The sequence below is a fragment of the Dromiciops gliroides genome, chromosome 3 (assembly GCF_019393635.1).
Source record: "Dromiciops gliroides isolate mDroGli1 chromosome 3, mDroGli1.pri, whole genome shotgun sequence".
Classification (NCBI taxonomy): Eukaryota; Metazoa; Chordata; class Mammalia; order Microbiotheria; family Microbiotheriidae; genus Dromiciops; species Dromiciops gliroides.
In genome coordinates, this window is record NC_057863.1 from 646,727,213 (window position 1) to 646,744,273 (window position 17,061).

General features: G+C 44.1%; 2 protein-coding genes across 2 annotated transcripts in view; both read right to left on the reverse strand.

Annotated features, from left to right (window-relative positions):
• LOC122746330 (zinc finger protein 260-like) overlaps positions 1-17,061 on the reverse strand; it is a 266,515-nt gene that overhangs the window by 27,293 nt on the left and 222,161 nt on the right. The gene's annotated exons all lie outside the window — the stretch shown is intronic.
• LOC122746333 (olfactory receptor 49-like) lies at positions 4,242-5,213 on the reverse strand. The gene has a single exon (XM_043991862.1). It carries the CDS (start codon positions 5,211-5,213, stop codon positions 4,242-4,244), a length of 972 nt encoding a protein of 323 aa, XP_043847797.1.

A 17,061-nucleotide genomic window follows, 5' to 3' on the forward strand; every position in this document is an offset into this window, starting at 1 on the left:
CTGTGCATGTAGGGCCCATATTGTTTGTGTGGAGAAGCTTCTTTGGTGAGTGCAGCATTTCAGCTTTCAGCAGCTGTGTAACCTGGTATCCATCCATTCCCCTCCAGGAAGTGACCTTGATAAGCAGCATGTGGGCCCCCAGAGTGGTCATCGTTGGCAAAGATTCTGCCACCTTCATCTGACAAAGTACCCCAGTGTACTAGCAAGGAGGTCAGGAGGTGAGGGTGCACATCACCACTCTGCCTCTTCCTGGTTATGAGACAGTGGGGAAGTCCCTTAATTTCCATGGGCCTCAGTTTCTTGATTTGTCCAAGGAAGCATTTGGCCTAGGCCTGTGTATTCTGGGATTCTGCAGTCCCCTCTCTCCCATCTGCTGACTTGTTCCCTCCTGGCTCTCCTTGGTCTCTTACCCTCCTTTTTGTGCCTCTTTCTCCAAGCATATCTTCGACTCACTCTTTCTTCCTATCCAGTTCCCTCCCTTTCATGTCCTTTCTATCTCTTCTTTTATCAGTCTCTCCATTCCATCCCCTACCTTTACCATTCCACCTCTTTATCCACTTTTCTTCTCCTCATACTTTCCCCCCTATATTCTTTCATTTACTTCATTTCTTTTACCTATATCATCTGTTTTCCAATCTCCTGCAAGCTCCCCTCTCCCTTCTCTATCTCTGTCTGTTTCTGTTTCTTTCTCTCCCTGCCCTTACCTTACCCTTTCTTTGTGGGAAGCAGCTAGGTGGTGCAGTGGATAGAGCAGTGGCCCTGTAGTTGACAGGACCTGAGTTCAAATTTCACTTTAGACACTTACTAGCTGTGTGATCCTGGGCAAGTCACTTAACCCCAGTTGCCTTAAACATCCAGGGCAATCTCCATTTGTCCTGATGTAAATCTTGCCACTGGACCCAGATGGCTCTGGAGGAGAGAGTGAGGGTTGGTGACTTTGCACAGCCTGGCCTCACTTCAATCTAATTCACTGTAAGTCATGATATCACCCCAATGTCATGGTCCACTTTGAAAATGAAGGTCGAGTGAGCTCCCGAACTCATGACACGATTGCTCCAAAAAACATCCAAATGAGGTCACAGGACAATGCCCGGAGCAGCAAAACCCACAGAAGAATGTGCTGAAATCATCTTCTAACCAAGAACGGCTTGGAAGGTCAGAAGGAGGGAGCTGCTGTGCTGATACAGGAGTCGGGCCCAACCCCACAGTCACCCTGACACAGATCCAGTCCCAGGAAGTCCTCACCAGAGAAGCAGACCCCCAGAGCCTCCAAATCAGCTGAAGCACCAGTGTCATCTGGAACTAAGCTCACAGTCTGGTGAGTGGGCTGAGCCCTGGGCAGGGGGGAGACTACAGGGGTCTCTGCTGGTGCTGAGGCAGAACTTGGATTTTACACCCCTGCTGAGAACCAGGAGGTAGGCTCGAGTATCAATGGCCCAGGTGGGGGAGGGGCACAGGCTCCTCAGAGCTAACAACCACAACACACAAAGCTGGTTGATTAGCAAGTTGGTCTGGGTTCATCTAAGGACCAGGGAACAGGCCGGGTGAGGGAAGAACCTGATTCTCCTTAAATCATACCACCTGGAACTTCTTAAGCTTGGGATACTGAAGCCTGGAAACAGTGCCACACTTTAAGGAGCTAAAAGTCAAGTAAAAGAAAGGCAAGATGAGCAGACAGAGAAAGGTGAGGACCATACAAAGTTTCTTCAGTAACAAGGAAGACCGAGGGGCACCCTCCAAGGAAGATGTCAATATCAGGGCCCCTATATCTAAAGCTTCGAAGAAAAATACGAATTGGTCTCAGGCCATAAAGGTGCTCAAAAAGGACTTTGAAGATGAAGTTAGAGAGGTAGAGGAAAAAGTGGAAAGAGAAATGAGGGAGATGCAGGGAAGACATGAGAAAAAAGTCAACAGCTTGAAAAGTCAAATTGGCCAAATGGAAAAGGAGGTACAAAAGCTCTCTGATGAAAATAATTGCCTAAGAATTACGATTGAACAAATGGAAGCCAGTGACTTTATGAGAAACCAAGACACAATAAAGCAAATCCAAATGAATAAAAAAGAGGGCAATGTGAAATATCTTCTGGGAAAAACTGCTGACCTGGAAAATAGGTCCAGGAGAGATAATTTGAAAATTATTGGTCTACCTGAAAACCATGATCAAGGAAAGATATTCTCAGGGAAAATTGCCCTGAAATTCCAGAAGAAGCAGCTAAAATAGAAATTGAAAGAATCCACCAATCACCTCCAGAAAGAGATCCCAAAAGAAAAACTCCTAGTAATATTATAGCCAAATTCCAGAGCTCTCCGGTCAAGGAGAAAATATTGCAAGCTGCCAAAAAGAAAGAATTCAAGTACTGTGGAGCCCCAGTCAGGATAGCACAAGATCTAGCAGCTTCCAGAGGGCATGGAATATGATATTACAAAGGGCAAAGGAAATGGGATTACAACCAAGAATCACCTACCCAGCAAAACTCAGCATTATCTTTCAGAGGAAAAAATGGGACTTTAATGAAAAAGAAGACTTTCAGATATTTGTGATGAAAAGACCTGAACTGAATGGCAAATTTGACTTCCAAATACAAGACCCTAGAGAACCATAAAAAAATTGGAGCTGGGGGACATACCTGGGGTTGTACAGTGGGTGACTGTCTTGTGTCTGAGGCCAGGTTTTGGCTGGGATCCCCCTGCGTCCAGGGGTGATGATTTGTCCACTGTGTCATTTAGATAGGTGATGACATCTTTAGAGGGGTGAAGGGAATTCACTGGGGGAGGGGGAAGGGCAGAAGTGAAATCCTACATGAAAGTAACAGGAAAAGGCTTATGGAGTTGGGGAAGAGATGGAAGAGGAGCAGGGCAGTAAATGAATTTTACACTCATCAGAAAAGGCTGAAAGACCTTAAACTCATCAGAGCTGCCTCAAGGAGGGACTAACAGACACACCCAACTGGGTGGAGTAATCTGTTTAATCTGGGCAGTAAATGAGCCTAACACTCAATTGGGTGGAGTAATCTCTCTAACCCTGCAGGAAAATAGGAGGGGAAGGGGATATAGAGAGAGGGGCAAAAGAAGGAAGGGCAGAGTGGGGGAGGGGACAGACAGAAGCAAATCCCTTTTGAAGAGGGATAGGATGAAAGAAGATGGATAATAGAATAAATATCATGGGGAAGGGAATAGGATGGAAGGGAAACAGTTAACAATAGTAATCATGAAAAAGAGAAAAGGGGGAAAAATTGTACAAAAAATATTTATAGCAACTCTTGGTGGAGGCTAAGAATTGAGAATCCAGGGAATGTCCATCAATTGAGGAATGATGGAAAAAGCTGTGTTATATGATTGTGGTGGAATGGTTTTGTGCTGCAGGAAATGACAAACAGGATGATCCCCCAAAAACCTTGAAAGACTAATGAACATCAATGTATAGTGAAGTGAGCAGAGCTGGGAGGACATTGTGTGTCATGACAGCAGTATTGTTCAATGAACAATTGTGAATGACTTAACTACTCTCAGCAGTGCAATGATCCAAGACAATCCCAAGAAACTAATGAGGAAGCTTACTATGCACCTCTATAGAAAGAACTGATAAAAAGAACACTTGAGGATTATACATATATAACCTGATTGTGATCTTGTGGAGGGGGGAGGAAAGGGAGGGAGGGAGGGAGAAAAATTTGGAACTCTAAATCTTATGAAAATGAATGTTGAAAACTACCATTATATGTAACTGGAAAATAAAATAAATGTTTGTTGCTGAAAAAAAAAAAAGGAAAAAGAAGGCAAAGAAAACAAATCCTGCTACAGATATATGCAAAACAAATTCTCACATTAGCCATGTTAAAAAAAGATAATTTTTAAAAAGAAGTAAAAGAATATATGTTTCAATCTGCAATAAATAAATAAATAAATAAATGTATGGACCACTGTAAAAAAAAAAAGAAAATGAAGGTCAAACAACTCAACTCTTTCTTTACAAGTTCTGTCCTTAAAGACAGTTACAAGTTTATGTTGGAAGGTACCTTAGACATGATCTTACTCAATTAATTTATTTCATAGAGGGTGAAATTGGAGCCTAGAAAAGAGAAGAGACTTGCCCAAGACTACAGAGCTATTAAGTGTAAGTACTGAGCTTCAGACTTAGGGCTTATGATTCCCAAGGCATTGCTCTTTCTCCTACTCTGTCATCTTCCAGCCCCCTCTTCCTCCATGTTCTGACCCTTCTAGAAGCTCCCAGGGCCCCTCAGTCAAACTCTGAGATGCCTGGAAGGCCCCCTTCCTTTGACCAACACATCCCTGCTGACCTGCTGCACCAGCTTGTTCCTCAGACAGTAGATAAAAGGGTTCAGCAGGGGAGCGACAGTGGTATTGAAGAAGGCCACCCCCTTGTTGAGGTCCAGCTGTCCAGTCTGAGTGGGATGGAGGTACATGATGATGCAGCTGCCATAGGTGATGGAGACCACCAGGATGTGGGAGGAGCAGGTCGAGAAGGCCTTGTGCCGACCCTGGGCAGAGGGCAGCTGTAGCAGAGTCCAGATGATGCAGATGTAGGATGCGGCTGTCACAGTGAGGGCACCAGCCAGGGTGCACACGGCCACCAAGAAGGCAAGCAGCTGCAGAAGCCTGGTGTCGGTGCACGCCAGGGCCAACAGGGGGGTGCTATCACAGAAGAAGTGGTTGAGCACCTTTGGTCCACAGAGTGGCAGGAGGAGGAGCCAGATGCAGGGCCCTGAGAGGAAAAGAAAGCCTCCAGCCCAGCAGCCCAGGACCAGCCCCAGGCAGGTCCGGCTGGTCATGAGGGCCGGGTACCTCAGGGGAGAGCAGATGGCCAGGTATCGATCCACAGACATTACAGCCAACAGAAAGAACTCTACAGTGCCCAGGATGAAATAAAGAATCATTTGGGAGAAGCATCTGGATGGGGAGATGGTCTTCTGGCCTGTGAGGAGGTGGCTGAGAACCTGGGGAGTGATGACTGAGGTGAAGCCCATCTCCAGCAGGGAGAAATTTCTCAGGAAATAATACATGGGAGTTTGCAGGCGGCGGTCCATCAGGGAGAGGCCCACGATGAACAAGTTGCCCATCAGAGTCAGCAGGTACGTGGGCAGGAGGACAGTGAATAGCAGGAGCTGCAGGCCCCGAAGGTCGGTGATGCCAAGCAGAATGAACTCAGTCCCCTCTGAGTAGTTCCCCAGATCACTCCACCCTCCTGGAGGCATCTGGAAGGGGCGGGGGCAGAAAGGAGGTCAGAGCCTCTCAGAGCACAGAGTTCTTAAATCTAGAAAGGACTTTAGAGGACTTGTTTGTACAAAATTATTTATAGCAATTCTTTTTTTGATGACAAAGAGTTAAAAATTGAGGGGATGCCCCTCAATTTCAATCAATTGCGGTATGGCTAAAAAAGGTATATATAAGCTCCTTATGGGCAAGAATTATATTTTGATTTTTCATCCCAAGCCCTTATCATAGTAAGTAATAAATGCTCCCCTGAAAAAATAATAAACCTATTACATGTTAAATAACATTTAAAAATTATTGTTAAATTTGTCCTTACATGTAAATGGGAAAAATCTTTTTAAAAAGAAAGACCATTATTTGAAGCAGAGGCAAAGCAATGGGGTTTTGGGGGGTTTTTTGCATGGCAATGAGGGTTAAGTGATTTGCCCAGGGTCACACAGATAATAAGTGCCAAGTGTTTGAGGCTGGATTTGAACTCAGGTCCTCCTGAATCCAGGGCCAGTGCTTTATCCACTGCAGTGCCACCTAGCTGCCCCCTGAGGCAAAAACAATGTAAGATGATGATGAGGACATTGAGGAGGAGGATGATAAAGGGGACTGCCCTCTTTAGTCTTTTTTTTTGTCAGTGTATCACTCAAATTCACTTCTCTCTTCATTCCCCTTTACATTGTTAGTCATCATAGAAGCCTTTATAAGTATTTTTAATAGTATTGCTTCATTTAAGGAAACCATGTTTCTTTCTTTTTTGTTGTTGTTGTTGGACAATGGGGTTTAAGTGACTTGCCCAGGGTCACACACCTAGGAAGTGTCAAGTTTCTGAGGCCGGATTTGAACTCAGGTACTCCTGAATCCAGGGCCGGTGCTTTATCCACTGTGCCACCTAGCTGCCCCAGAAACCATGTTTCTTAAAGAAGCACAGGGGGGTTTGTGAGAAAACAATGGGTTTTGGAACACCCAGAAGATTTGCTAGAGGGGATAATACTAAGATTGATTGGATTGACTTTGCTGATAAACTCACTTAAAGTTAACTCAATTAAAACCACATCTACCTTGATACCATAAGTAAATTAGGAGAGGAAGAAATGCTTTATCTCTCAGATTTCTGGAAAGGAGAACAGTTTATGACTAAACAAGAGATAGAGAATATTACAACATGCAAAATGGATGATTTTGATTACATTAAATTTAAAAAGTTTTTGCAGAAACAGAAGCAATGCATCCAAAATTAGAAAGGAGGCAGAAATCTGGGAAACAATTTTTATAGCCAATATTTCTGACAAAGGCCTCACTTCTAAAATATATCCGGAACTAAATCAAATTTACAAGAATCCAAGTCATTTCCCAACTGAGCAATGGTCACAGGATATGAACAGGCAGTTTTCTGATGAAGAAATCAAAGCTATCTATTGTCATATGAAAAAATGCTCTAAATCACTATTGATTAGAGAAATGCAAATAAAAACAACTTTGGGGGGCAGCTGGGTGGCAAGTCACTTGACCCCAATTGCCTCACCAAAAAAAAAAAAGAATAATAAAAAAAACCCCAACTTTGAGGTACCACCTGACATCTATCAGATTGGCTAATATGACAAAAAATGAAAATAATAAATGTTGAAGAAGCTGCGGAAAAATTGGAAAACTAATGCATTGTTGGTGGAGCTGTGAACTGATCTAACCATTCTGGAGAGCAATTTGGAATTATGCCCAAAGGGCTATAAAGCTATGCATACCGTTTGACCCAGCAATACCACTATTAGGTCTTTTCCCCAAAGAGATCATAAAAAAAGGGAAAAAGATCCACATGTGCAAAAATATTTATAGCTGCTCTTTTTGTGGTGGCAAAGAACTGGAAATTGAGGGGATGCCCATCAGTTGGGGAATGGCTGAACAAGTCGAGGTATATGAATGTAATAGGATACTATTGTGCTGTAAGAAATGATGAGCGGGCAAATTTCAGAGAAACCTGGAAGGACTTACATGAACTGATGCTGAAATGAGCAGAACAAGGAGAACATTGTACACAGTATCAACAACATTGTGTGTTAATCAACTGTGATAGACTTGACTCTTCTCAGCAATACAATGGTCCAAGATAGTTCCAAAGGACTCATGATGGAAAATGCTTTCCAAATCCAGGGAAAAAAACCACTATGGAATCTAGATGCAGATTGAACCATATTATTTTTGTTGTTTTTGTTGTTATTTTTCTTTTTTGAGGTTTTTTCCTTTTGCTCTGATTCTTCTTGCACAGCATGACTAATGCAGAAATATGTTTAATGTGATTGTACGTATGTAACCTATATCGGATTGCTTGCTGTCTTGGGGAAAGGGGAGGGAGGGAGAAAAAATTGAAACTAAAAATCTTTTTTTTTTTTTTTAGTGAGATAATTGGGGTTAAATGACTTGCCCAGGGTCACACAGCTAGTAAGTGTTCAATGCCTGAGGTCAGATTTGAACTCAGGTACTCCTGACTCCAGGGCTGGTGCTCTAGCCACTGCACCACCTAGCTGCCCCTAAAAATCTTTTTAAAACAAATGTTGCAAACTATCTCTACATGTAACTGGTAAATAATAAAATACTTTTATGGGGAAAAAAACCCAAACAACACTCCTACCTGAAAGCCTTGCCCTCAGAGAGTGTGTTCTCTGAACTCTGACCTCAGCATGTTCTGCTCATGGACCATCCTCAAGTCCAGTAAACCAATAGATCTGAAGAATGCTAGCCAATGAGCTTGGAGCTATATGGAAGGGCCATCTTTCCTTGAGAACAAGAGTTAGAGAGTTAGGCTCTCAGACACACTCATGGTGGAGGATTTGGAGGAAGAAGGAGGCCAGGCTGAGCTCTATCTCTCCTTTAGGTTAGATAGACCTTCTTAACATTCTGAGCCAAGTGTTCTCTCTTGACTAATATTTGGTATGCTTTAATAAATGCTTAATGCCCCAAACTGGTGCTAAAGCCTCTAATTTATAAGTAGCACTATATTAGGAACCCCACTACGTTTCCCTAAACTTGGGACAGAAATAAGGCAACCACATATAATTGTAAACACCACAGGAAAAAGCAATGAAAGATGAGGAGGAGGGTGTCGATGATGATGCTGATGATAAAATGTATGGGACTTACTTTGCTGGGCTATTGTTGTTGTTTTTTTTTTACATATAAGGTATTTTATTTTTTCCATTACATGTAAAGATAGTTCTCAACTTTTGTTTATACAAGCTTTACAATTTCAGATTTTTCTCCCTCCCTCCCCTCCCTCCCCCCTCCCCTAGACAGCAGGTAATCTGATATAGGTTATATCTATATATCTCTATACATATACATATAGATATAGATATATATACACACACATATATACACATAATAACATTAATCCTATTTCTGCATTAATCCTGTTACAAGAGAAAGAATCAGAGCAGTGATGCAAAACCTCAAAATAGAAAAAAACAACAGCACCCAAAACAAAAGAAATAATATGGTTCAATCAGCATCTATACTCCACAGTTCTTTCTTTCTTTTTTTTTCTTGGATTTGGAGATCCTCTTCTATCATGAGTTCCCTGGAACTCTTCTGTACCATTGCATTGGTGAGAGGAATATAGTCCATCACAGTAGGTCAACACTCAATGTTAATGATACTGTGTACAATGTTCTTCTGGTTCTGCTCATCTCACTCATCATTTTGCTGGGCTATTGTGAAGAAAATTCTTTGTCAGGTATAAGGTCCTATATAAATGTTATCTATTACTGTTGTTGCAATAATCAACATCATGGGTCTATTGTAAGAAAATCTCTTTTTAAAGTACTATATAAATGTAGTTTACTATTTTAAAAAATGATGAGCAGGATGCTATCATTTACAAGATTTACATGAGCTGATGCAAAGTATACAAAATAACAGCAATATTGTAAGATAATCAGCTGTGAGTGACTTAGTTATTTTTAGCAATGCAATGATCCAAGACAACTCTGAAGGACTTGTGAAAAATGCAATCCATCTACAGAGAAAGAACTGATTGTATCTGAATACAGATTGAAGCATAATTTTTCTGTTAGTTGCTTTTTCTAAAGTTTTTTTTTGTCTGTTTTCTTTCACAACCTGACTAATGTGAAAATGTTTTGCATGACTACACAGTATAATTTATATGGAATTGCTTGAGTTCTTAAGGGGTGGTGGGGAGGGAGGGAGGAAGAGAATTTAGAACACAAAATTTTAAAAATCAATGCTAAAATTTGTTTTTACGTGTCATTTGGGGAAAATAAAATTCTAAATAAAAGGCCTTTAGAGACCAACCCCAGATCAATCAATGACTAACCAGCATTTATTAAGCGATCAGTCAATGCTGAAAGGCAAACACAGTCCTATATTCAGGGAGCTTACATCATAGTGGAGGAGACAACATGTAAATAATGAGGTAAATAAAAGAGATGTATCGAGTATGTGAGGAAATCTGAAAGATGACTGGGAACAGCCTCCTATAAAAGATGGGATTTGTGTTGAGATTTGAAGGAAGCCAGGGAAGTCAGCCGGTGGGAAGGAGAGAGCACTGGAGCATCTAGGCAGGGGAGATGGCTAGTACAAATGCATAGAGGAGGCAGATTGTCATAAGTGAGGAAAGGCAGGAAAGGGATGGGTTGTGAAAGACTCGAAATAGCAGACAGAAGGCAGTAGCCTCTGGGCCACTTCCAATTAGGCAGATGATGATGATGATCCAGAGGATGGAGGGATGGGAGAACCATGGGAGAGTAAGTAGCCAGTGCACAAAATGGATTCAGACTGAGGGGAGCCAATTGGTTTTGGTGAGGCAATTAGTGTTAAGTGACTTGTCCAGGGTCACACAGCTAGTAAGCATTAAGTGTATGGGGTCGGATTTGAACTCAGGTCCTCCTGAATCCAGGGCCAGTGCTTTATCCACTGCGCCACCTAGTTGCCCCATTGAGGGGACCCAATTGGGGGTGAGCCCTTTGGCATAGCAGATGAAGAGGCTCACGCTGACAGCGGTGATGTTCAGCAAGAAAAGACATCTGCAACAACCCCAACAAGCTGCTACACTGGAAGATCAGGGCAATGCTGCCTCCTGGCTGCCCTCAAGTTCACCTAAAGTCCCATCTTTTTAAAAAATAATAATAAACATTTTTATTTAAAGATTTGAATTTTAAATTCTATCCCTTCCTCCTTCCCTCCCTGAGGCAGTAAGGAATCAGATATAGGTTATCCACATGCAATTACATTTGTATAAGAAAATGAATTTTTAAAAATGAGAGTGAAAAATAGCATTCTTTCGTCTATGTTCCATCAATATCAGTTCTTTTTTTGGAGGTGGATAGTATGCTTCATCATTAGCCATTTGGGATTGTCCAGCATAATTGTATTGCTGAGAATAGCTAAGTCATTCACAGTTGTTCATCAAACAATATTGCTGTCACTGTGCACAATGTTCTCTTGGTTCTGCTCACTTCACTATCCATCAGTTTATACAACTCTTTCCAGGCCTTTCTGAAATCATCCTGCTTGTCATTTCTTATAGCATAACAATAGTACATCACCATCATATACCACAACTTGTTTAGCCATTCCTCAATTTATAGGCATTCCCTTTGATTTCCAATTCTCAGCCACCACAAAAAGAGCTGCTATAATTATTTTTGTCCAAATAGGCCTTTTTCTCATTTGGGATATCTCTTAGAGATAAACCTAGCAGTAAGTCCCATCTTTTGCAAGAAGCCTCTCCCAGTCTTCAGTAACCTTAGTTTTCCCTCTGAGATGACCTCTGGTCTTTCCTGTACAAAATTCACCTCAGAACTCCTGACTCCAAAGCCATACTTAGTTCAAGTGAGAGGGAGGATAGAAAGAGTCTTTGCTCTGTTCTAGACTTGCCCAGTGGCTGTGGATGTATCTCTTCCTTTTATATAAAAGGGGAAGGCTGTGCTCAATCTCTAAATGTTCCCCACCTCTGCCAAGGTGCCCTGACTAAACTCCCTGAAGATGTCTTTTCCGGGCCACATGTTGTCTCCTCATAGGACCCCCACCCCAGGGGCATCATCTCCTTCAAATCTGCATCTCCCCTTAAGATCTAGAACTGTTCTAGGCGACTCAACAAGATCTAGAAACCATGTAGCCACCTGTTGAAGGAGCAGATGATAACTAGTATGGAGAGGAAAAAGCTTTGATAAGGTAGGGGAAGGGGAGTCAGTCACACTTGTCAAGGATCAAAAAGTTTGCCATATGGAAGAGGGAATAGACTCATCTCTCTTGTCCCTATAGGTGGAGATGGGGGAAAGTTTTTGATTGGTCTGCTTGGAGAGTAGTGAGTTCATCATAGACACAATCCCGGGCCCATGCATCTAGAGATGGAAAGCACCATGTCTATGCCAACCCCCTTACTTTATAGATAATGAAACTGAGGCACTGAGAAGGGAAGAGAGGGTCCTAAAGTCACCCAGATAGAAAGAAGTATAGTCAGCATCCCAAGCCAAGATCTCTGTCTCTCTCCATGACAGTTAAGGTCATCCACTCTGGTATACAGTGGATCACCACTTGTCAGGGATGGCGTAGGGGGAACCTTTGGTCAGACATGGGTGGTACTAGATGCTCCTTTCACCCCTTCCAACACCAGTTCTGAATTTCAGAGGTCCTCACGTGGTGAGGGCTAGACAGTGGAGATGCCCACCTTCTCTGACCTTGTCCTCCCCAGCACCAAGCCAAGAAAAGTTCCCACGATTGCCTTAATGGACTGGGCCTAAGATAACCACATAATCACTTATATTATACCTGGAAACAGCCTATGAGAACATCTAGAATAACCCCCTTTCCAGTTTTGAGATGAGAAAACAGCCCAGAGAAGGAAGCGGCAGTGACCACCACCTTCACTTTGTCCCAAGCCATCATCTATAGATGGAGATAATCCCAGGGTCTCGTGGCATATCAGTGGCTGACTTGGGACCTTAGACTACAGTCTTTTGGCTCATACCAGAGTGTCCTGACCTCAAGATCCTGGGAGCCTAGCTGCTTGGTAGAGCACTCAGCTTAGAGAGAGTTAGGGGCTTATCTAAGACCACATAGCCAAGAAGTTTCAGGGATGAAGGAATCTTAAACGTCAAAGTCTGGGCATTTCCCCCAGAATCTGCTGGCTTAGATCAATCTGTGGGTGGACAGGATTGTTTCAAGTGGCTGCTTCATCCCAGGCACTGTGCTAAGTGCTTCAATGCATCTGTCCTTTCCTGAGACATCAGGGACCTGTGATCCTGAGCCCCTGGGCTCTAGTCCCAATTCAACCACTACCAAGTGCTACTGCATCCTAGGTCAATCCCATCTTCTTTTTTTTTTTTTTAGTGAGGCAATTGGGGTTAAGTGACTTTCCCAGGGTCACACAGCTAGTAAGTGTTAAGTGTCTGAGGCCGGATTTGAACTCAGGTCCTCCTGACTCCAGGGCCGGTGCTCTATCCACTGCGCCACCTAGCTACCCCCCAATCCCATCTTCTTAAAGATAGGGCTCCCTCCTCACCTACAAAATGAAGGAGGCTGGTGTAACTGAGCTATCTCTGAGTTCCCTAGCAGCTTAGTAATGTGAGGAAAAGCCACAGTGCAGAGGGGACTTTGTCCAGATCTTAGGTAAGAGAAGATCAGTTTACGTGTAGAAATAATTCACTTTACCTCTTGGAACCTCAATTTCCTTCTCTAAAATTGAGCTAAAATCTTACCTTGCCCACCTCACAGAGTCACAATGGGGACAAGGCTGTAACAAGTCTCTAGATGGGAGAGAAACAAGGTTGTTGGTATGCTCTGGGGATGGCCTCTGACACTGCTCTGGGGAAGACACCACTGGCTACACTTTGAGGAAGCTCATGGTGCACTCATCACAACAGCCCTGAAAGGGAGCTCATGCATGGACCATGATTGGTTGAGGAGGAATCAGAACTCTCAGATACAGGGCAGTTTGTCTACAATTGCCAGCTGGACTGAAGCCTAGGATGGCTGACACCTTCCTGTCCAACTGTGGGACCCCAGGTCTGCCTCCCCAGGGAAGGAGGCCAATGGCTTCTCCATACATTCTGTCCCTAACCCTTAGGGATAAGCAATGTGTCCCACTTCTGCTCAGCAAGAAGGCATCTCACTTCATCCTGAACCAACATGTCCTGGGCACTGAGAGCATACACAGGCTGGAGCTAGAAGGGACCTGAAGGTTATCTAGACCAGCTTTGGCTAAGCAGGGCCATCTCCGCTTTGCTCTCATGCGCAGATGGCTCTGAGCAAACACTGAGCCTGTCTGATGCCCTGAAGCCTGCCCTTCTGTCCCAGCTCTTCCTTTGGAGCTGGGAGAGTTCTAGAAATTCCAATGGTACCTTTCAGATATATAGCACCATCCAGGCACCCTGGTAGCTTCTATCAACAATGACATAAACCCCATTTTACAGGGGAGAAAACTGAGGCTTAGAGCAGTAACATTAGAAGAAGCAGGTCAAAAGAAGGTTCTAGGAGCTGTTCATTAGGAGACCAATGAACTCTAATATAAATAATTAATACCGTGTCATGTTTAATAATATAATACTAGAATATGATTCATAATCATCTAAATAATAATTAATTATTTTTACCAATTAATCTCTAAGGTCCCTTCCAACTTGGAGAGTCTATAATGCCGGGCTATGGAGAAATCCATGGGAGGGAATGATAAAGTTACCTCTGACTTTACTTTCATATTTGGAACTCTCTGGTCTATAGCTATTGTTCAGAGGCTCCAAGGCCCAAGAGACTCTCTCCTGACCTTAGAAGATAACCAAGGGGGCAGTTAGGTGGCTCAGTGGATAAAGCAGGGGCCTTGGATTCAGGAGGACCTGAGTTCAAATCCAGCATCATACACTTGATACTCACTAGCTGTGTGATCCTGGGCAAGTCACTTAACCCTCATTGCCCCACAAAAAAAAGAAGATAACCAGACAAGGCTCTCTCTAGGCCTCATAGAATCCAGAATAGAAAAGGAGGAAGGAAGGAAGGAAGGAAGGAAAGAAGGAAGGAAGGAAGGAAGGAAGGAAGGAAGGAAGGAAGGAAGGAAGGAAGGAAGGAAGGAAGGAAGGAAGGAAGGAAAGAAGGAGGGAGGGAGGAGACAAACAAGCATTGATTAAATGGTAGCTCCGTGCCAGACACTGTGTTAAGTGCTTTACAGAGATCTCACTTGATCCATTTTACAGATGAGGAAGGAGGGTCAGGCAAAAGTTCCATGACTTGCTTGGGGTCACACACTAGTGTGTCTCTGAGGTCAGATTGGACTTGGGGTCTCCAGGCCCAGCACGCATGTCTGCTACAACAGCCGCATGCATCGATGCTGCCTCCCCAATCCCTCTCCTCCACTGCAGACGTCACCCACCCCGGCTGTTCTGACTCAAGCCAGGGGCCTGGTTCTGGAGTCAGAAGCCATGAATGTCCCCCCAGCTCTGACACGTCCTGACCTTGGGGGGGGTGCTTGGACCTTTCTTTTCTTTTTCTTTTTTGCAGGGCAATGGGGGTTAAGTGACTTGCCCAGGGTCACAGAGCTAGTTAAGTGTCAAGTGTCTGAGGCAGGATTTGAACTCAGGTCCTCCTGAATCCAAGGCCAGTGCTTTATCCACTGCACCACCTAGCTGCCCCTCTGCTTGGCCCTTTCTTGGCCCTAGTTTTCTCATCTGAAAAACGCTGGACTTAGTGACTGATGAAGCTGAGGAGTCACACGGCTTGTTCCCAACCTCTGCCGTTGCCGCTGCCTTGCGAGCCTGGTTCCTCCAGTGGAGCCCACAGTGACACGGTCCTCCAAGTGACCATCATGCCCAGGAGCAGATGGCCCAGGCAGAGCATGGGTGACCTTGGGGCTCCTCTGCCACAAGGGCCCAGAGCCTTTCTCCTGGTGTCAGATGTGGGAAAGGACATGGAGGGACAGCAAAAGGGAAAGAGACAGAGAGAAGGGGAGAGAGGGAAATGTGGACAGAGAGCCAGAGAAGAGGGAGGACTTACTATGACCTTGTGAAGGGCCGTGGACTCTGGGACAGGAGGCATCTAAGCCAGGGCTACGTTTGCTTCCTGTCACTCCATCCTCACTCATGAGGACCAGAGGGGACATCCTGTATCTTCCCTCTCCCATCCCCAAGCTCCCCTCTGAGCCCTTGCACCCAAGTGTCTCTTGTGACCAACTTAGCCAATGGGCACTTGGGAAACTTCCAAACTTTTAATGAAACCCAAGAGCTTAATTAAATTGCTGCCTCTGAACTTTGTGTAAGGAGAACTTGCCCAGGCCCTGAGCCTGAGGGTGGGGGAGGGGAGGGGAGCAGGCCAGGCCCAGTGGCCATGTTAATTCAACAAGCAGTTATGGTTTCCCATGAAAATCTCATTGTTTCTATTTCATTGGACAATTTCATTGTTCCCAACCAAGGACCAAGGAGAGAGATGTTCCTTCAGGAAGTCATCCTACCTTTGGAACATAAATATCAGTCATTTGGCTGTAGAAGAAATAGAAGCCTAGTGTGGGCATTCGAGGCTGCACCAAATTTCCCTGTTCTTTTAAAAAAACTATATGTACAGGTCTATATTCTAACCTAAATACCTGGTTGTAATAATTATAGCCAATGATCACCTCCTAATATCTTGACGGCTCCATTCAATGCCCATCCCTTAGTCACAAGTCCACAGCCACACCCATCTCCTCTTTGCCTTTTACCAAACTCCTCTGTCTCGTTACACACACACACACAGACACAGACACAGACACAGACACACACACAGACACACACACACACACACACACATTTGCTTTTCCCTCTAATTGTTTAACTTACTTTCCCTTAATTACCTTGCCTTAGCTAGCCAACAAACTCCTTATCCTTCTTGTGTGTAATGCTTCAGGGCCATTCCTACTGCTCTGGGATGGGACTCCATCTTTTAAAATTCATTTATAACCCCTTTAATTGTCCTTGAGGCTGCTCCTTTTTTCTCCTCTTTGGTGGTCTTCAAGCAGAGTAGAGTACCTGAGCCTCTGGGAGAAAGCCGAAGAGCTCCTCTTCCTTTGCTCGGAACCTAAGGGCGGGGCCACGACCCGACTTCTGAAGCCCTAATGTGAGGGAGAGGGGAGATGGGCGGAGGGTTACGAAGGAGCTGCGCGGCCCAACGAAACAACGGTCATCTGGGGCGCGCGGCCACTAGTTTGTCTATCACGGATGCTGGGGCCATGTGACCTTTACTCAGTATGCCGACGTTTTTGGTTTCCCGTCATCCTATTGCATCTAAGTCTCGACATTGTCTCTTACTTCCCAGGAATAAATAACTGCTTCATGGTGCCCTGAGAAGTCTGGGTTCTTTTACATAAATATGTAGAAAACATCTGGGGAAAATGACACACTGGTTTCATCAGAACTCAGTAAAAGCCACTGCACGGCTCTCTCTCTCTCTCTCTCTCTCTCTCTCTCTCTCTCTCTCTCTCTCTCTCTCTCTCTCTCTTTCCGGGGCAATGAGGGTTAAGTGACTTACCCAAGGTCACACAGCTAGTAAGTGTCAAGTGTCTGAGGCCGAATTTGAACTCAGGCTCCTGAATCCAGGGTTTGTGCTTTAACCACTGCACCACTTAGCTGCCCCAGTCTCCTTTAATTATTACGGTATAGCTACAACTCCTGCAGCTTCATAAATTTGCAAGTATTGACATACTAAATTAAAGACAATTTCAAGTCCAGCACTAAGACTAATGAGTACTGGAAAGGCTTCTTTGCACAAGATGGGGCTTTAGCTGAGACATTAGGGAAGTCAGTCAACTGAGAAAAGGAGGTTAAGAGTGTTCGGGATGGAAAACAGCCCATGAAAATGCTTGGAGAC